The 20,939-nt window shown below is 41.3% G+C and overlaps 3 protein-coding genes across 3 annotated transcripts; 1 reads left to right on the forward strand and 2 right to left on the reverse strand.

Annotated features, from left to right (window-relative positions):
• Nucleotides 1–283: 283 nt before the first annotated feature.
• On the reverse strand, nucleotides 284–8,975 carry ei24 (EI24 autophagy associated transmembrane protein). The gene is made up of 11 exons (XM_041952433.1): nucleotides 8,863–8,975; nucleotides 7,542–7,678; nucleotides 5,027–5,172; nucleotides 4,344–4,404; nucleotides 4,071–4,137; nucleotides 3,862–3,986; nucleotides 2,966–3,085; nucleotides 2,377–2,488; nucleotides 2,170–2,281; nucleotides 1,460–1,534; nucleotides 284–1,368 (listed from the first exon to the last, which is right to left on the reverse strand). Exons 2-11 carry the CDS (start codon nucleotides 7,581–7,583, stop codon nucleotides 1,206–1,208), a joined length of 1,023 nt encoding a protein of 340 aa, XP_041808367.1. The 5' UTR covers nucleotides 7,584–7,678; nucleotides 8,863–8,975; the 3' UTR covers nucleotides 284–1,205.
• Nucleotides 8,976–9,550: 575 nt separating this feature from the next.
• Nucleotides 9,551–15,972, forward strand: LOC121617444 (beta-galactosidase-1-like protein 2). The gene is made up of 19 exons (XM_041952629.1): nucleotides 9,551–9,642; nucleotides 10,169–10,354; nucleotides 10,443–10,511; nucleotides 10,996–11,091; nucleotides 11,438–11,546; nucleotides 11,645–11,737; nucleotides 11,874–11,955; nucleotides 12,050–12,114; nucleotides 12,203–12,287; nucleotides 12,873–13,010; nucleotides 13,219–13,299; nucleotides 13,382–13,491; nucleotides 13,594–13,740; nucleotides 14,366–14,437; nucleotides 14,574–14,652; nucleotides 14,755–14,842; nucleotides 14,928–15,039; nucleotides 15,155–15,271; nucleotides 15,886–15,972. The coding sequence occupies exons 1-19, from the start codon at nucleotides 9,551–9,553 to the stop codon at nucleotides 15,970–15,972; spliced, it is 1,908 nt and encodes a 635-aa protein (XP_041808563.1).
• A 1,550-nt stretch (nucleotides 15,973–17,522) lies between these two features.
• LOC121617383 (galactosylgalactosylxylosylprotein 3-beta-glucuronosyltransferase 1) lies at nucleotides 17,523–20,066 on the reverse strand. Its single transcript, XM_041952551.1, has 5 exons — nucleotides 19,955–20,066; nucleotides 19,184–19,695; nucleotides 18,687–18,983; nucleotides 18,235–18,340; nucleotides 17,523–17,653 (listed from the first exon to the last, which is right to left on the reverse strand). The coding sequence occupies exons 1-4, from the start codon at nucleotides 20,064–20,066 to the stop codon at nucleotides 18,254–18,256; spliced, it is 1,008 nt and encodes a 335-aa protein (XP_041808485.1). The 3' UTR covers nucleotides 17,523–17,653; nucleotides 18,235–18,253.
• Nucleotides 20,067–20,939: the final 873 nt, after the last annotated feature.

Below are 20,939 nucleotides of genomic sequence, written 5' to 3' on the forward strand. Positions count from 1 at the left end.
ACAAAAACTCACTCACATGTATCAGTCTGCACAAACACTACGCTCTTCTTACAATAATTGCACACCATTTTAAAATCATAGCCCTCCCCGTGGCCATAAGCTCTGATGTGTGAGAGAAAGGTTGGTGACTGGGTCGCTGCATGGTGGTGGGCCTCTGGTTCAGGATGTACAGTATTAACATCATATGTACAGCACAAAAAACAGCCATTGATCTGTTTTTGCTTCTGGTCTCTGGGGCAAACTAGGATGATCACCCATTTAATTAACATATAAAGACTTGAACTATGTGACTCCTTCTTTTATTACAGAGCTTAGCATTGCAGTGGTTGATGTGAAATAAACAAAACAGACGCAGCAGTTTGGCAGTGTCATCTCACCGATCACCGACTGAATTCACACAGATGGAAAATGCTTAGGCCGCTTTTTTTCTTTGCTGGTGTCACCTCGTGATCTGCAACATGTACATCTCATCAGACAGTGGAGGGAGATTTTAATGTGGGGTGAGACACCAAGAAAACCTTTAGTCAACAATCGACAAGAGTGACTTTGTTACTTCTTTTCCATTACTAAGGTCACCAATCCTTTTCATAGCAGCTCTTGAACTGATTTGTATATTTTACTAAAACAAAGCTCTGACAGGATAAAAAAGCCTCCCTTTTTAACTATACAAGGTTATTCTTGGAACTGCTTGGACTCCATCATTTGAGAGAGAAACCTACGCACGTGCAAGAAAGCATTCAATCTGTGAGGAAGGAATGTGACTTGCAACATCAAGAAAACATGTAGTGTAGGTTAAACATGACATGTGCATTGCTACTGAATGCAAACAAGCCTCTTCAAAGTTAAAAAAATCCTTCTTTTGTCACAAGTGTGCTCAAACATACTACATAATTTCTTGGGCTGTAATTTATGACAAGGGAGTCACTCAAATGGCACATTATACAAAAAAAAAACAATGAAAGAAAGTTCACAAAAGAAAACAAGTCAAGAGCTGAGTATATAATGTGTTTTGAGTGTGAGGCACAGGGCAGTCGATTTTTGTGTCACACTGAAAACGCGTCTTGTGGGTGCTGCTATTGAAGAAGCAAAGGGCCAGAGATTAGATAAAAACATGTAAACCCTTTGTGCTAAACCATTTATCATCTTCATTAAGGGAAATCACATTGAGTCAACAACTGCCTTCCTATCTCCTTCAGGCGGCTCCATCACTGGGTGGGCAGGGGTCTCTGGCGGGTCGGGGAGGTGTGGGGGGACGACAGCCTCTCTGAGGAGGTGGACGACGTCAGCGAGGATTGCAGGTGGACTGTCTTGTGGAAAAGCTTGTTGCTGATCAGCACAACCAGGGAGAAGAGCCGCAGCTGGAAGTGGCTGAAAGACACAAATGTCATCAGAGGCTCGTGTGTTGAAAGAAGCTTTTTTTTTTTTTAAAGAAACATCGTTGTCTTCATTTCACACTCACTACAACTTTGTTGGCGTCTTGGCCTCATTGGCGCTGATGATGAATAGAGGGAAGAGGATGGAGAACAAGCAGCCACTATGAAGAAAAGAAAGAACAGAAACATAGCATACAGTGAATGCAGTGAATGATAACTCAGCCCACAGACAACATTAGGTCTGTTTTTTGGGTTGTGGTATTTTGTGAATATTCCACATTTGTGTCTTCTAAACTCTACTTATCAGAGAAACATATGTTCATCTATTTCGGGATCGTTTTCAGGCAAAAAAATCTTTTTGACTTGAGAGAGGATGTGACCCCAGAGGATGTTAGTGATTCTTTTTTTATTTATCTAGTCATTTTATTCTTTGGTATTTTTTTCTTTTTGTTTTTTAGAATCTCATAGGTCATAAATTGATATTTCATTTACATTTGAGCATAGATGACTTTGTTATATATACTGTTTCCAGTGGTAAACAATGAACTTCCAATTTCAGGAAAAGTCTGTCTGTTTTACACAAAACTGTGATTTCTTCCTTTGTTTCAGAGGCAAAATATTCAGAAACACACATCTCTATGGATTAAGTCACAATGCATAGTTTGCCTAATTGCAATTGCACGAACATATTCTGAAGGTGACTGGAGCTGAAACAGTACAGCAGGCCACAAAGTAACTATTTCTATGATAATAATGTGTAAAAACCATCAGTCTAATCAAGAATGAGAAGTCATACCTGATGATGTATGAGGAGGGCAGGGCAGTCAGCAGAGCCATGGGCAAACCGAAGCCGAAGTAGTAGGGCCAGTTTCTCTCAATATTGGACAGCCGCTGGTGCATCTCAATGCCTTAAACAAATGTTAGCAGCCACAGTTCTCCAATGAGTTCTCCAATCAGTTCAGATCATTTATTTTGGCAGTAGAATGTAATGCGAGTATCTCACCATGGTTGAACCAGCGATATTCGAAGCAGTACAGGGAGTAGAGTAGAGACATGTGGAGGAGGCTGACCATCTGTCCAATGGCATCAATGGGGAAGAGGCTAACAATCATACCCTAGAAAATACACAACACCATTCAATCTATTCAACAAGAGGAGAGAAATTTGTGCATTTTTTAATCTTGTTTGACACCATAAAGCTTTTTTATAATTTGAACAATCTGACTTAACTCGAGAGTCTAAGAATTAAACTGTTTGCCTGATGCCTCCCGGACATGCTGTTGCTGAAAGCAGCCATTCTGAATGACCAAACTCTTTGCAAAGCGCAGTTAGGCATCTTTGCAGAAGGTTTATGGATGGCATGGCTTTGTGACATTATTTACACACTGAGAAAACATTTAGTGAATCTGTGCTTACAGAGACAAATCACAGTGCAGCTTTACTGTAAATATTCCACGACTGAAGAGAATCAGACAGAGAAGTTCTGGGTACATGCACAACGTGTCATTTTGTGCTACTGATGCAGAGAAACGCAGACAGGAACATTATTTCTAAATGAACAAAACCAAACTTAAGAGTCTGCAAAAATATACCTGAATGAGGAAGAGTGCCTGGAGGAGAAGGTTAAAGAGCATGTCTGCGATGATCTTACTGACGCTGGGGAACGGCTGCGCTTTACATCCAGACACTTCAAATGCTAGGTCAGCTATATCCTGTAACAGAAAATAACATACTCATGTCTCTGTCTCTGTGTAATCGCGATGAAACAGAGCAACATCAAGATTTATCACACAATTTTCATTTGCTTTGTGATGGCAATATGAGATGACAGGAGATAAAGCTTGACTAGAAACAAACAAGTGAATAACAGCATTTTACTAGGTGCTGCATTTAGTGCTTCAATGTCCTGACCCTCACATAAAAGTGCTTAGTTTTCCTAAAACTTGCTTCAGGCATCACTAAGAATTTCATGCTAATTCAAACACTTCTGTGTATGCTGCTGTGTGCCTGCAGATGCTTCATAACAAAAGCCCTCCAGTGATGCCTCATTTGCTTTATCAGCGGCTGGAGGGCTTTTTCTGTGAAGCAGCTGAAGTCACAGGAGTCCGGATGAATGATTTCACTTCAGCTCAACTCACTACTGAATAAAAAACAATCTACAGGATATTTGCTTTTTGTTGATAAAGGATCAGTTTGCAACATTGCAAAGGAAGAATGGACTTTGATTACAACATGTGGGAGAGGCCGAGCTGGTTTAATGAACCTCAGCCGTTTTGATAGTGTTGCCCATTTGTACCATTTTACTGCAACTCTGCAGCCACGTACAGAATGTCACCAAAGCGATTTAAGAACCCTGAAAAGGATGCACACTTGATAAAATTGTGGACGTGGCAGGTCAGACTGTGTAATGGGATCTATGCAGAGGTACGTTTAAAATCAGGCCACCGGTTCTGCCATCACATAACAGCCTAGCAAAGCCGGGCCTAACCTGGAACCAGATGGCGTTGACTATCTTGCTGAGGACAAAGAGAGGGAGAACCCAGAGAGCGCTGAAAACGGAGGTCAGGATGAACTCTAACCAGGACCACACACTGCCATGGAGGGAGGGGTCACCTGGAGCAAAAACAGCTTGTTAACTGACTGCTTCCTATCACAAGTCGGACAAACTGGCCCAGATTCACTAGCAGCCATACATACCGATGATTTTTGCTGTGAGAGTCTGCAGCAGTGGGATAAACACCCGGTAGAAGAGAAACAGACTGAGCTGGAGAGAGAAAATGCTACAGTTACTCTTCAAATCTTGCAAATTGTACAGAAACTAAAAGAGAAGTTTGGGACAACACATGGCTAAAAAGCAGCCATCCAAAAGCAGTACTATCATTGAAACTCAAAACTTGTACATAACACCTGTAAGTATAGGTGGTGTGTGAGTGATGAGGCTGGACTCTAACAGCAGGTTACACATCTTACCCAGAACACTCCTCCATTCCAGGCACAGCACTGAAAAATCCTGCTGGCTACTTTGGGTTCACTGAGAGAGAAAATAAATAATGACAACATATGTGACTGTTGAGAAATAAAAGGACAGTTTGGTTTCATTTACTTTTCTTACTTAACCAGTCAGACAAATTCATGGATGTTATTAACATATCTCTGTTTGCAGAGTGAAGGCATTTGGAAGAGGAACAGGTCCTTTTCAATGAGGAGATATTTGGGCTGCATAGATCCATGACTGCTCCAATTAAACAACATAAAATCTACTCATTTCTTACTTATTATTAACAGTGTCATGAGAATATAGAACAATTTGCAACTACTCCTTGTTGAGAGCCACATAGCATGCTCAGGGGATTTTTCTGATTTTTCAGCATTTACTTTCAAGCTGTGTAAACTCCTCGCCTTTTGCTAGAATGGAAGGAAAACCTAACCATCTCTGTTCTTAAGTGAAATATAGCCATCTGCTTGACGGAGCTTGTGGGAAATGCACAGCATAGGAGGTGCACAGGAGGGGCTACCTAGAGGATCGTGTCAGGAGGAGTTCCACTCCCAGCCTTTTCAGAATAGCAATAACTCAGACTCATAAAAATATCCATGAGCATATCTGAAAATCAGTAGCATTGTTAGCAAAATATGCAGCTTTCTGTCTGGCCTACTTGTCCGGTTTGCGCTCCTCACTCTGTGCCCGTCTCTGTGCCAGGGCCCCACTGGCCCTTCTCCTCCGCTGCTCTTCCCTTTTCTGCTGGATGCGGGCATCCAGTTTGGAGATTGTTCCAATCCCCAATATGGAGTCCTTGATCCCCTAGAGAACCCAGAGCATGAAAGAATACACATAAGATGTTTGTTTCAAACTTGTAAAAATGGCCTTGAACACAAGAGTACAGCCTACAACATAACTACATTAAAAAAAACAACAACACCTATATCAACTAAGTTACTCCATCATATCAGAGGTGAATAATGGAGGCTGGATGTGAGGCTATTATGCTGAAATCCAATTTTTGATCAAGCTGACCTAATATTGGTCAATGGCTATTGGACACTGTTAGATGGATGATGTGGAGCCTGGAAATGTTCAGTATTAAATAAATTATTGTGAGATAAATAATCAATTGAACAAATCATGTAAAACATACAAACAAGACAATAAACTGTGATATCATTTAAATTATTAAAACTCAAAAGTTCTGTATTGTAAAATTTTATTTCATCTTCCTTATTTTCAGTTTAATAAGACAGCCATATTATTTGGTAACAGACAGTTTGCCGTTTTTTCTAAAATCCGTTTTTATTTCATCACAACACTTCTTCCTGCCAGTTTTTATATCATAATGACCCTTTATATTTGCTAATGTGACTGTCTCATAGATTTAGCCAGCTAGCTGCTATAAGCTAGAGCAACGACATTACTCAAGTTATTCTGAATCAACCAACTCGAGGCTGCTGCTGTAAATAAACATTGTATACAGACAGAGACCAACATCTCCTCTTATTTACTTTTGATTATTCAGTCAGGGAATGTAATGTTACATTTTTTTAGAGGATTTCTGTTGAAATGGCAACACATATTTTTATCTATATATAGATATAGACATATCTATATCTATATCTATATCTATATATATATATATATAGAGAGAGAGAGATAGATATAGATATATAGATAGATATAGATAGATATATATATCATATAGATATATCTATATATATATCTAGAACATTTACTTCAGGATTATTGTACAAGAGGGATTTATAACATGTAAATGTTGCTTTTATTGTGTTCAGCCCCCTTCTTTCTGGACACATGCCACCTGCTTTTATTGAGTCACAGTGGGTGATGGTGTTGTACTGGACTGCATTATATTTAAAGGTGTTCATAATATTTTGTCATCCTCTTTTGCATACAGCCCTGACTGCAAAAAAGTTTGGATGCTGTGTTAGACGAAAATAAAAACAGAATGCAATGATTTGCAAATTGTTTTCGACCTATATTCAATTGAATACAGTACAAAGGCACGACATTTCATGTTCAAACAGATAAACTTTTTTGGTATACACTCATTTTGAATTTGATGCCTGCAACACGTTACAAAAAAGTTGGTGCATGTTTACTACTGTGCTACATCACTTTTTCCTTTAACAACACTCAGTGAGTGTTTGGGAACTGAGGACACTAATTGCTGAAGTTTTGAAAGTGAAATTCTTTCCCATTCTTGCTTTAAATACGACGACAGCCTGGGGTCTCTGTTGTTGTATTTTGTGCTTCATAATGTGCCACACATTTTCAATGGCGGACAAGCCTGGACTGCAGGCAGGCCGGTCTCGTACCCACACTCTTTTACTACAAAGCCACGCTGCTGTGACACGTCCAGAATGTGGCTTGGCATTGTCTTGTTGGTATAAGCAGGGACGTCCCTGAAAAAGGCGTCGCCTGGATAGCAGCATATGTTGCTCCAAAACCTGCTTGCAGTTTTCTGCATTAATGATGCCTTCACAGGTGCACATGTTACCCCTGCATGAGCACTAACACACCCCCATACCATCACAGATGCTGGCTTTTAAACTTTGCGCTGGTAACAGTCTGGATGGTCCATTTCCTCTTTAGCCCAGAGGACATGACATCCATGATTTCCAAAAAGAACTTGAAATGTGCTCCTGAGCTCTTCCCTACTATCTGCACAGACAGTTTTTCAACCTCTCTCCATCCTTGCTTGTGAGCGACTGAGCATTTCGAGGATGCCGCCTTCACACCCAATGATGATACTATCACCTGTTACCAATGAACGTGTTTACCTGTGGAATGCCCCATGCCCAACTTGTTTGAAACACGTTCCTGGCATCAAATTCAGGGTGAGTGTATATTTACAAAAAACAAACTTTATCAGTTGAACATTTACCATCTTGTCTTTGTACTGTATCAAACTGAATATAGGTTGAAAAGGATAAACAACACATTCTGTTTTTATTTATATTTTACACAGCGTCCTAACGTTTTTGGAATCAGGACTGTAATAAAGTTGCCAGTGAGAGTTTGCCTCTGCTATTTCACAGTAAGGCAGAATGGGTCCATTAGTCTGAAAGCATAGATCCGTTTCACAGTCAATGAACTACACTCTCGTGCCTTATGTCATAGCTTTAGTCTGAGTACAGTGTGTGTGTGTGTATGCTGACCGTCGCAACATTGCGGAGGAACGCCCTGACGCTGTCTGTCATCTCCGGACCAGCTGCAGATCCATCAACTGCAGAAGGAGGGGGGGGTGGTGACCTGGTGGTCAGCTCTCATGGCAGGGAGGGGCTCACCCAGTAACCTGCCACAGTCCAAAACCAAGGAAACAAAGTGAGGACAAGAGCAAGTGGGTGGAAGTCTTTCTAGAAATGTACAATAATCTTTAAAATGTAAATGAGCTATTCAGCAATGTTAGTAAAATTGAGCATATTCATATAAAATAATCATCATTAGTGGTTTAAATCTTGGCATTTAAAAATTTGGCAGTTTTTCATCTGCATATATCAAGACATTAAACTTTCCTGCATTACACTATTGTTACTTTTAAAAAAAAGTCAACACAAGCATGACAAAAACACTTCTGGCCTTAAGGCAGTTCAATAATAACCAGCTGTTTAGCACTTTCTCCTTACTGGGGATATTTGGTAGCCATTTTGTGTTGATTCACATCTGATCTAATTTTGTTTTTGTTTTCTTTAAAACATCTCGTTCACCCACCTCACCGACCACATTTAATGAAAAGGACGTGCTAATTGTGTGATTTCTCTCTGAAATGTTTGTTTTAATGAGAGGTCTTTCCTTTGTCTACTGTAGAGCACACGAAGAAGAAAACAGGACACAAACTAGCAACCAACTTCATGAATAGTGTAAAACTGGGGGGGTTACCAGGATCTGATGTCGCTAACTTAGCCTACAAACCTAACTGAAACAGAAATTAGAAAAACAACCAACGCTAATGCTGAACAAATGCTGTTGTTGTTGTTTAAACAAACCCATTTACGTGTATGGAAACGTTAACTCCACACCTCACATCTGTTATTCTCAAACGAGTCTCTATTCATTATATAACTTTTGTCACAAGGTGACAGTGAAACGTTAATTCGGGCAGTGTCTTTTTGTGATACTGTTTGTGTAAGTTAACGTTAGCAAGCTGACTCAGTGGGTTAGCTCAAATGGGTGTTAGCTTAACGTTGCAGTCAGTGTAAACTGGCTCTCTCTGGCCTGCCACAAAGTCTTTACAGTTTCATATGTGAAGAACCTCACTGTGTAGCTAGTCTGGTCAGCATGATGCCTCTGGTCTCACAATCTTTGACTTTCGTTGGTTTGTTTAGTGCTCTGTTAGCTTGTCTGTCTGTGTAGCTAGCTAGCTACAACTATTAACGCTCTACAACTAATTTAACTGTTGTGTTTTTCGTCAAGACAACATCTCAACAAGCGTGTAAAGTCAGAGACAGAGCTCGCAGTTAACCGCCGTATCTTCCTTACCTCATGCGACAGGCTCAGGGTTATTTTAACTTCGTTAATTCTTTATTTTGCCCCTTTAATGTGACAACAACACTCAACAGACACCACCAAAACCCTGGGCCGTGGAAAACATATTGCGCAAGCTCCGACTTCTAGGGATCATGGGAAGTGTAGTTCTCTTTATTGGAGACCGACGGGAGAGGAACATTCCTTTTATTCATGACAAAGGGAAATAGCACATGAAACACGCATTGAACATGTTTGTATTATATTAATAAGTATGTAATTCAGTAGAGAATTCATTAAAACTTAATTGTTTCCCATGCATCACCATAAATCTTGTCATTTCTGATCATTTGTTTATGTTGGGTAATTGAAGTTTATCTTGATGGCCTCATATTATTAGTAATACAAACTATTTTTGAAGATAAGGCAAAAAGTTTAAGTTGAAAATGTTCAAGTTTGTTTTAATAAATGAATATTAGTATTGGATGAAGTCATTTCGTCATCCTCACTTCGCCTGAACAAGAGTGACACAGACACATCGGCACACCCTGAGGCGTGATAGATTTCCATGGCTCTGCGGAGGGACACTCCCACGTGGCGCCGCGTTATTCACGGCAGCGTCATGCGCTCATCGGTGCTCAGATGTTGTACACTGAACTGGACTGCTGCCTAGGTCGTCTGGAAGGCATCTCACATCCTATCGATGGTTGTCTGGAGGATAAGAAATGCGCACAAAAAGAAGTATGCACTTATATGCCTGTGCATTGTTGGCTTCATCATGTACAGATATCTCGGGTAAGATAATTTCTCACTATTATTGTTCAGTATATTTCCGTTAGAGCTACTTTGAGGCTATCTGTAACTAATTCAGTACTTTATTACTTAATTATTATAAATTGAATATCAAAGACACACTACAGTATGAAGTCAATTTCTATAGACTTATTATATTGATACCATGATTTAAGGTGCAGCTACTAAGTGAAGCAATTATCAAAGTATCACTATAGTTCATAGAATGAATTTATTTGCTGAAAAGAATGAAGAATGACCCCAACCATACACTTAAGAATGCTATGGAAAACTATACAGTGAAACAAAGTTTTAATAACATTTTAAAAGGTTAATATGAAGCGCTAATCTCATCTGCTGAAGTCTCGTCTCTGAATTAAAACATCTTCCTTCTTCGTCGTGTTTGTGTTTGCCAACACACGACATCTGCAAATTCCTATCAAGCATGTCATGCGGTCTATTCAAGCACAATCGTCTATGTGCTGTATTATGTGAGTGTGACACAAATAAGCTGCAGCTCCTCTTCCAGCGTGCCAGCAGGCGGACGGAGAATAAGCAGGAAGGTGGGCCTGAGTGCCAACTCGTCTCAGTTCACCCTGGAGGGACAGCCCTTCCACATCCTCGGGGGATCCATCCACTACTTCCGTGTGCCCAGGGCCTACTGGAGGGACCGCCTGATGAAAATGAAGGCCTGTGGCATCAACACCCTCACTACGTAGGAAACCAATGACAATGGTTCTATTTTGTTTCTCTAGACTGGCCACTGGTTGAATGTTAACAGAGAGCATTTTGGATCCTTGCAGGTACGTGCCATGGAGTCTGCACCAGCCAGAGAGAAGGGGTTTCAACTTCCACTCACAGCTGGATTTAGAGTAAGGAGTGGTGTCACTCTTCCTTGACCTGAACAAAAAAACACACTTATGTTTATCTACCATGCAGTTTGTTGCTTATGGGAAGTGCAGCCCATGCTCTAATCAAACCAAACATGCAACCTAAAAATAAATCAATAAAATAATGAAAACACCTATTGAGTTGTTCCAACACTGTTACCTGCTCTAAGGCGTGTTAAGAATACACAACTTTTCTCCTCATCGTCTAAGTCCCAGTGTTAGAGGCTGAGAGGTCCCACCTGACAACAGCAGCATCTCCATAACAACAGCAGCTTAGCGAGCAATTAACAACACAGCAGTGATAAGTGACAAGAAATGTGACGCCTTAGCCTGTTGTTGTTGCTGCCAAGCTCGTTTCATACTCCTCAAACAACGAGGTATGGGGTTTGGTGGGGGGGCTAAACTTGGTGTCTGGGATAGTAAATGCTTATATGCTTATTGATTGTCTTCTCTTTTTGGGTTTCAGAGCCTATATCAACCTTGCTGCTGAACTGGGGTTGTGGGTAATTTTACGTCCAGGGCCCTACATTTCCTCTGAGCTGGACCTAGGAGGACTGCCAAGGTAGTGATAGTATTCTTTGCATATTACTATTTAAGAAAAAAATGTTTGCATTACTGCAAATAGAAATCTTTTTTTTTGTATGTATAAAAGTACGATGAATTATACCCAAAGAATTTATACCCAAAGCCTGTCTGACGCTTTATTCAACAAGCTCTGTCTAGTTTATACCCCTGAATAAATGAATTGAGTGCAGTCCGGGTGAAAAAGTCTTGCTGTAAGAGAAGACTTGCCCATTGTGTAAAGTTTTGTCTACTAGGCCTATCTTAAGCTTACTGTGCCTCCATTGTTCTTGCAGCTCTGTGGCTTTTAGTCATAACTAAGCATCTTGTTTTCTGTCTCTTTGCAGCTGGCTCCTCAGCGATGGCAACATGAGACTGAGGACGACATACCCAGGCTTTACTCAGGCTGTCAATACTTTTTTTGACAAACTTATACCAAAAGTGGTTCCACTGCAGGTTGTTTTTTGTTACTAAAGCTGCCAACAAGTTTGTCGTAGCTCCAGTTCATTTAACTTGTCTATCTATCTTTAAAATGAAATGTTTGTGTTTTTTAGTTCAAGAAAGGGGGTCCCATTATTGCAGTGCAGGTCGAAAACGAGTATGGATCCTTTGCAAAGGATGAAAGTTACATGCTTTTTATTAAAGAGGTGATGTGATTTAATTAAAATGTCACCTTTGCCCTACATTAAACACACGTGTACAAATAGAGACTGATATTGATAGAATGGATCAATCTGATGATGTTCATATCTTCTGTTGTGACATTCTGTTTTATTTTGAAAGGCTTTACAGTCCAGAGGAATAAGTGAGCTCTTGCTCACATCAGACAGCCACAACACATTAAAGTCGGGGGGTGTAGATGGAGGTGCAGTATATTATTAATACACACACATATGCATATGCACACACACACACACACACACACACACTAGCTGACCTTGTGATCTCATATCTTGTAGCAATCAGATCAGTGAAGCTGCAGAAGCTAAATCAGAGAAACATCCAGGATCTGAATGCTATCCAGGTGTGTATCTTACCTTTCCACATCATTTCGATTTCTGTTACTGCGGATACATGCGATCGTGTGGGTTTTTTTCTGTGTTGTTTGTCAGCCCAACAGCCCCACCATGGTGATGGACTACTGGACTGGCTGGTATGATGTATGGGGCGACGTCCACCATGTGCTTCCCCCAGAGGGTAAGGATGGTTCTCCTTGTTCATGGTGGCTTTATAGATGAAAAAGACACATGTCTATCGGTGCTAATCTCTCATTCTTAATTAGTCTGGGCCATCCCAGGTCTGAGTGTAGGCTTATATTGTGCAATTGAGCCCAAGATAGACATAAATCTTGGATTAAACAGCTTTTTTGACATTGTTTTAAGACATTTTTTAACCAAACAATCTGTAGTTTGCTTAAGAAATACTGGTTTCAGCCATGATAAATACATAGTGGTAAAGCCAAGGCGCGATGTTAAATCTCAAGTCACTCTTATGCTATAAACAAATGCTTTCTCTCTCTCTACATGTTGTGTTGTACAGTCATTTTCCTACCGTTTTGTTTTTTTACATAAGGATCATCAGCTAGATGCAAACAAAGTAAATGCTAATGTGAATGTGAAGGTCAGGGCCAGACTGCTTTTTGAAGGAGACAGAGTGGTGAGCAGAGGGTCAGAGAGGTTTCTGTGACTTGACTTAAAAACTCTATTATGGTTTCCTTGCTGAAGGGACTTTCATGATTTGAAGTCCATTTGTTTACAGTGAACATGTTGCACTTCTTGTTAGATATGGTGTCCACCGTGAGAGAAATTCTGAGGCGAGGCATGTCTGTCAACCTCTACATGTTCCACGGAGGCTCCACTTTTGGCTTTGCAAGCGGCGCACTCGCTGATCCTTCCTACAAAGCGTTGGTCCCCAGCTATGGTTGGTTCCTCTGTGTCATGTGCTCTATCACAAACAAACTAGCAGTGTCACAGATGCAAATTTACAAAGATTTTTTCCAATGACGAGGCACTGCAGTGTCAGAGCTGGAGAATATGTTCCTTGTTGTTAACAGAACAGCACTGACCTTAACAACCAGCAGGCGGCAGCACATGACAGTTAATCCTTGTTACATTGCCATGTTTGACAGATTATGATGCTCCCTTGTCTGAAGTTGGGGAGTACACTCCAAAGTACCATCTCCTTCGGGATTTACTCTCTCGCTACAGCAGTAAGTTCAACACATGAGAATGAAGTCAGCGAATGCTTGACCGACCTCTTCGCCTCATCTTGTCTTTGACCTGTCTGTACAGGAGGAGACAGTTTGCCTGACATGCCAGCCCTGCATTACAGGGAGGCTTACGAAGCAGCTATCATGTACCAACACTTGTCCTTATGGGATGCTTTGAGCTTCACTGAGGGAGTATGTTTTATGTAAGATTATTTGTTGCTGATATGTGTAATGAAAATATTCTTTACTTTTTAGAAAAGGAGGTCAGTAAATTAAAAAAAAAACTTTCTACAGCCATTTACATCACCAAAGCCAGTAAACATGGAGAATCTACCTGCGAACAACAGGAACGGCCAGTCTTATGGATACACACTGTATGAGACTACCATCACCAGCGGAGGATTATTGAAGTCTGCAGACAACGTCCGAGACCGTGCCCGAGTGAGTCCTCATTATATATGATGGCACATCACTCACTACGACCTTATGCAGCATGAATGTGGTTTCCTTTTATTAACCAATTCCAGACATTATGTTCCTTGATATGTGTGTTGCCACTGAAGCTAATCATCAGGGAAAACATTTGACCCACATGACATTTTTAAAAATATACTTTCCTGCTGTGAGTTGATCGAAAACAAGAACATCAGTACAACTGTGCACAAAATGCATAGCTGGCTTGGCTCTGTCGAAAGGTAGTAAATGTTCCCACCAGCACCTCGTTGGCTCACGAATTATGTTATCTCTTATTTGTTTAATCTGCACAAAAAAAGGAAAACAAAAAAACGGATGCCTGACAATTTCTTGATTTAATGCAGACTACTTGTCAGTGCAAGATACCAGATATAAAACTGACAAATATGAGATCTTGTCTTCTAATTTTCAGCAAGACAGCAAATGCCCCATTATGTTGAACTGTTCCTGCTATCAGTGGTCACTCCATGTTGTTGATATTCCCAAAGTACAGCACATGAAAGTGGTGTAGAGAGGATGACTGTGGTGATAGTTGGCAAAGTTGATGTGTGATGTGCTATCATTAATTTGACAGTGATATTTTTCTTCCTAGGTGTTTGTAGACAGAAGCTACATTGGCCTTTTCAAACGCCAAAACCTGGAGCTAGCAGTTCCTGATGGTAAGGTATGGCATCAAGTTGAACAGTGAAGACAATAAGAGATGAGATGTCCAATAAACTTCATTCATAGTTATTAGATGTGATAGAAGCTGTTTGGCAGTCAAAACTTGCAAAAGACATAAAAGCGATGAATCTCTACAGGGACGGCGTACCTTAAGTTTACTGGTGGAAAACTGTGGACGAGTTCATCAGGGAAGGGACCTTGACAAACAACATAAAGGTGATCGGCAGACAATATGCACTTCATTGCTGTGCCTGCTATTTAATCATTCAAGCACTCAGTGGGTAACGTACAAGCCAATTTTGATTTGTATTCTTACAGGCCTTGTGGGAGACATTTTATTAAACAATATTCCCTTGCGGGATTTTACAATATACAGCCTGGATATGAAACCCAGCTTTATTGATAGGTTTGTACCTTTATTGAATCTAAAGCATTGCATATCACTTTCATTTTGCTGTAGTAGTGTGTTTGAAGTGGATGTCTTATTTCAGTCTTTATCAGGCACCTTGGAAAACTCTCCCTGAAACTCCCAGCTTCCCTGGATTCTTCATGGGGAGGCTGTTTGTATACGGATATCCGAGCGACACATTTGTGAAGCTTCCAGTAAGTGAAATTAAACATACAGTTAATATGCCATGTACGTATTTGTGCATGTGTTCATTTGAGAAATAATTCATGCATGCATTATGAAGCCGTTAAATTATCTCTGGGTCCACAGGGCTGGGAGAAAGGTGTTGTGTTTATCAATGGGCTGAATTTGGGCCGTTACTGGTCAATTGGCCCCCAGCAGACCCTCTACCTCCCTGGACCCTTTCTCAACAGTGGAATCAACCAGGTACACCGGTGCACAAAAAATTTCTAAATATTGTATGATTATTTGCTTTCTTGCTGACATTTGCATTAGAAGATCATATCTGTACACTCAGCTGCTGTCAGTTTAGCATGCAGCCTGGAAATAGGGAAACAGCTAATGTTTGCACTGACACACCTTTAACCAACCAACTAACATGTTATATATCGTTTGTTTCATCCTCAGTGACTGCGTCCAGCCAAGATATAGTTTGGCACATAACATTCCCTTCTTTAAAACTGCAGCGTGTTGTTTCTGCAACTTTGGTTTCTGTACGGATCGAACAAACAAGATATAACATGTTAATTATTTACCATTGGCCAGACTAGCTGTTCTCCCCTATTCCCAGTCTTGATGCTGAACTAAGCCATCTGGCTGCTGGCTTCATTTTTAATGTACAGACATGAGAGTGTTACCAATCCTCTCAACTCACTTTCGATAAGAAAAGAAATAAGCACATTCCCCAATACTATTCCTTTAAATGCTTTTTCCTTGCATTATAATGGACTTAAAAGATTGAGTTTTCACTGCAAGTCGTAGTCTCAATGCACTAACTCTCTCTTCTTTGTCTCTCACTTTTTTCTCTTGAAATGAATAAGGTCATTGTGTTTGAGGAGCAGGAGGGTGACTACAAGGTCCACTTTGAGGACACGCCTGATCTTGGCTTGGCAGCAGACATCCAGTGACTGCCTGTTTTTTTGTGTAAAAATTCATCTTTTTTACAAAGAGTAACAAAGTGCTTATTACACCACTTCAAACCTTGAAATGTAGGGATATCAATGTTAATATCATGGTCATTGTCTCATATAATACCTTAAAATCTACATACGCACAGACCAGTATCAAGAACAGAGAGGCATGTTTGCGTGGGAGCAGTTTATAGCTATCTACATACAGTACCTTTAGTTACAGTTACTCTTTACACTTAGAGTAGAATTACCAAGTATATCCTCTTACCCATGGATTTCCAGTTAAAGAGTAATCATTTCTGTATAGGGATGGCAGTTATATTTGATATTGTTGTTAGATTTGTATTGCTTGTGTGAATATTCTGCAGAATGCAGTTGTTGAAATAGACACATCTTTGCCTGTAAAACAAAAAAACAGGTCTATGGGGCAGTCTGAGCAGAGGCAGGAGGGATTCAAATGAAACATAAGCAGCATTGTCGCAAATTCAGACCCTTATATTAAAGGTTTCAGATGCCTGTCACATTGATAAGTGACCAAACTTTAAACAGTCACAGTCTGAGAACATTAGCATTTTTAAGCAGTGCCACTGCAAGTCAATGGGGTATGAAATCATCACTTGCAAGCCAGCCATCCGTGGTGGGAATAATTAGATTGTGTAATACAGCTATTTGAAAGGATGCACATCCAGTTCTTAGAGTACTGGCCTCATATCCCATTGACTCTCACAAGCATAGCTCACAACTAACCAGTAAATGGCACCAGTTACTCTGATACAATAAATAATTCTGCCGAGAAACTGTCAGTTCATTCAATGGGGTCTTAATTAGCTCACGAAGAAGCCTGTGAAGTCAGGCGCCCAGGATTAGCGTATCTTCTCTTAAATACAGTACAGCACATCAGAATAAACAAGAGCGTGGAGTAAATAACTGTGAGAGAGGACATTGCTGTTACACTGAAGTAAATCATTGCTCCGTGTTCTTGAGAGCCTGTGCGTGTGTGTGTGTGTGTGTGTGTGTGTGTGTGTGTGTGTGTGCTCAACATGTGCAGTGTGACAGCTAAGCATGTTTGAACGTGTGTTGAGGAGTAACAGGACTCCTAATTAGTGCTGGGTTCAGGGTGCTATCTAAATAGCTCAGTGTTGTACAGTACAAGTGGGGAGGGCTCAGATCCCCTCGGTGCAGTCTGTCAGTCAGTGCTGACTCACTTAAGACAAGGACTCCTTTTATTCCTCTGTGCAGCCCTGTGCCCGACAGCCAGCCCGCTTCAGAACAAAAGGGTCCAACTTAATGCTAATTGGACGGTTGGCTGGTGTTGTCTGCGCTCAGAGGGCTCTTTATTGCTTGCCGTGCCATCTCTTCCTGCAGTTTAAATCGCGCAACATCCTTTGTCTCAGCTCTCCAAGGAGACCTCAGTGGGCAAGCTCCTTTTGGCAACTCCTACCAGCGTCTCGCATCAGCCAGGCCGGCTTGCCTTTGTGCAGTTGTGCTTCGATACTCTGCGGTCAGTTCACGCACATGGCTTGTGCTGTCTCCTGGGGTGGACAGGTGTGCCTCCTTTTCTAAGCTGTGGTGAAGTACAGCTACTCTGCTATGATAATATCTTTGACCCTGGCTATTGCTTTAAGGAGCTGTGAGGTTGGTTTGAGTCCAAATAAAATCCCGTGGAGAAATGCCTCCCCTGAAAAACAGACAAGGAAACAAGATGCATGCTAGCAATACTTTTATAAACAAGACTGTCTTTGTCTTGTTATGTGAAACTTTGACCTGCTAATGGCACTAGATGAAAATTCAGGGGTCAAAGATTCACCCTCTGGGCACCATAGATATATGTTCCAAATCCATCCAATGGTTACTAAAACATTTTGCTAAAAAGTTCAACGTCATGGTGGTGCTGAATGAACGTTCAGGGGGTCACCAAAGTCATCTGGGGACCGTGAATGTCTGTACTGAAGTCCACAGTAATCTATCAAGTATTTGATGAGATATTTCAGTTTGGACCAAAATCGTGCTGCAACCCACAAATTAACATTGCCTTCACTACTGTGGATTAACCAAAATAAAAAATGTCTCAGTTTTCATGAGAAAATCTGCAGGAGACAACCCTTTAAACATGTTACGTAAAGGTAAAACATCTATTTCAAGTAAGGTCTGTACCTCATGGTGCACATATGAGCTAAGATGCTCCCCTCTGGTCCATTCCCCCAAAATAATCACTGTGTGAATATGCAGTAATTTGCATTTCTAAATCTCTTCTATTACCTGTGTCAGCTGAAGTATGTCATATCTCCACATTAGCGTCTGTAAATCCTTTCTTGCCCTCATTTACTAGCACAGGCTTCTCTGTCCGTGTGTGCCATACTAATACCTGCGGGTAAGAAGAAAGGGATGGAGATGAGCAGAAATACAGTCAATAAGATGAAACGCTAAAACAGACATTTGGGCTCGCAGTGCTATGCACTAGCAATATACTACATCATACCTGCTACACAATGTCTAGAGGCAGAATGTAGCATAATTTAAATGAGCTGTAAGCATAAAGAATTGGCTGTAAGCTGACAGTTTACTGACTTTAAGAACAAATTGTTATGACAGAAAAGGATCTCAACACACATCGTCTGAGACTAGCAGCATTTACAGAAGCAGCTTGTTTTATTGCCAAGTCACAGAGGTTGCACAACATTTCAGATATGTAGACAGCCTCCTTTTCTTACCTTAGTGCAGTTAGCAGCTTTAGGCTCCAAGTCGCTGAGAGTGACCAGCTCCTTTAACAAACTGCTCTCCTGATAACCTCCCTTCACCCCACGTAACTTGAAATACGCCTGAGGTTTAGACAGAATGAGGCGCAGGTGCACTGCAAACCCAGCCATGTCGATGGCAAAGGGCCGGTGTGGGTCGAACACGGTCTTCCAGCCGTACACCTTGCCCAGGGTGTTTACTTTAGGGGACTCGTACCGCAGGCCGCCCACAAAAGCCACAGGCCACACTGACACCTTTTTGGTGGAACGCATCTGGCCGTTGAAAACAGACAGAAATAGAAGTCACTCATGTGAGTCATTTATCATTTCCATAAAAAATGCTTAAGATTTAGCCAAAGACCCTTAACACAAGTAAGAAGTCTGTGATGAGGATGAGGAGGAGGAGACATTGCACTCTTAAAGAGTTATTCAGCTCTATGTCATGTTTGATTTCGCTCTGCAATACATCTTACCTCCTCAAACAGCTCCAGACTGTATGTGTTGTCATCATCTGCAAAGTAGACTATCCCAGGCTGGCTGCTGTTCACGCTGAAGGTCTCCCGGAGCCACCGCAGGGCCAGGTTCCTCTGTATGGTACCCCGAGGTATCCTGGGGTCCCTGGTGTCCCCGCGTACCTTATAGTTCCTAGGTGTCTCCACGTTGAGGTGGGTGTAGTTGAGTCCCGTCTCCTGGAGGAGACGGCTGACCAGAGCCGTCCTCCTTTGGGAGTCCTCCACCAGGATCCAGTGCAGGTTGGGCACGTGCAGCAAGGTGTTGGCCAGACGTGTCAGCTCTGCCTTCTGCACCGGCCGGCTATAGGTGGGAGTGATGACGTGGATGGTGGGCAGGATGTCAGACCAGGGTGGAGGCCGGCTGTATACGTACTCAGTGCGCACCACCTCCACGATGTCCCGGTTCTGAATTGAGCAGGACTCCTTGAAAGCAAAAGTATTCCTGGAGTTGGAGCGACCATCACGTCTGTCATCTAACCCAGGAGGGAAAACAATTGCAATGAGCCTCTTTGTGCTGTCAAGTATTGATAGGACCTTGTGCTACATGAGGCCTACGTGAGACATGCAACTGGTAAACTGTTATCATTTTAGTAAACAGGCCCAATCTTCTGTTCTGCATGCTGTAAGTAACACAAACACATTGGCTAAACACTACAATGACAGATATGAACGGAAAAAAAATTTCCCAATGTCAAGTGATCAGCGCAGACCCTCGAGTGATTTTACCCTCACCCTTTCGAGTAGCGAGCAGAGGAGTGATGGTGCTCTGGTGCCAAACAGTGATGAGCAGTGTCCAAGGCAACACGATCAACACAATGGCGACGATGTCTCGTCTCTTCGGCATCTCCAGGATCAGACCTCAGTCATGTCACTACCTGCGTGGCATGTAACACATGATACGATGTGGTTCTCTATCATCAGAGCCAGAGAGCTGTGAAAAGAGGTGTTGCAGCTTTTCCAGTGAGCATTTCTAGGTTTCACTGAAGAGAACAAGCTTACAAAATAGAAAGTGCCTTTTGGAAATGCTGTTTTAAATGTTTTAAATCGAATAACATGACTTTAATTATTTATGGTCTATCATATCCAATCACAATCACAAATTTTGAGGCATTTAATTTAATATGTATATTTTAAGAGAACTGATTCCAATTTTGTAATTCTAGAGTGCTGTATAATTACGTTTAAAATTGTCTTAGTAGTCAGACAGACAGATATGTTCTTAGTGTCTTACACCAGACTCCATTTAGAGTTGTCATTTCTAAAGGAAACATTCACTGCTTTTAGAGTTATATTTAGCATACTGTCTGGAGCACGAATGGATGAGTTGGTTGAATGAGTTTCCCAATCTGATGGCACATTACTCGATGTGAATTGCATTTTTAAGGCCATAGAAGGTGGCTCTCTATTGAACAGCAGCATGCTGTAGCTGCAAGGCACACACTACAAGGAAGGAGGCATTGTGTTAAGGAACAGCCTCAGCCTGCTGGAACTGAAGCACAACAGAAAATAGGTCAGAAAATGCTCCGAGCTTTCTTTTTGTCTCATTTGAAAGCATACTGGTGTACTACAGAGAACATTTGAGCTAATGATTTGAAGAGGGATAGAGTGTGGCTGAAAGGGTCAAGGCCCGCCTGTAAACAGCTTTCTTTTGTAGGTTGAGTTCAACCTTAAAGTACCTGGATACAGCTAAGAAGGTCTTTATAGCTATATATCATAC

Source organism: Chelmon rostratus, chromosome 14 (assembly GCF_017976325.1).
Source record: "Chelmon rostratus isolate fCheRos1 chromosome 14, fCheRos1.pri, whole genome shotgun sequence".
Taxonomy (NCBI): Eukaryota; Metazoa; Chordata; class Actinopteri; order Chaetodontiformes; family Chaetodontidae; genus Chelmon; species Chelmon rostratus.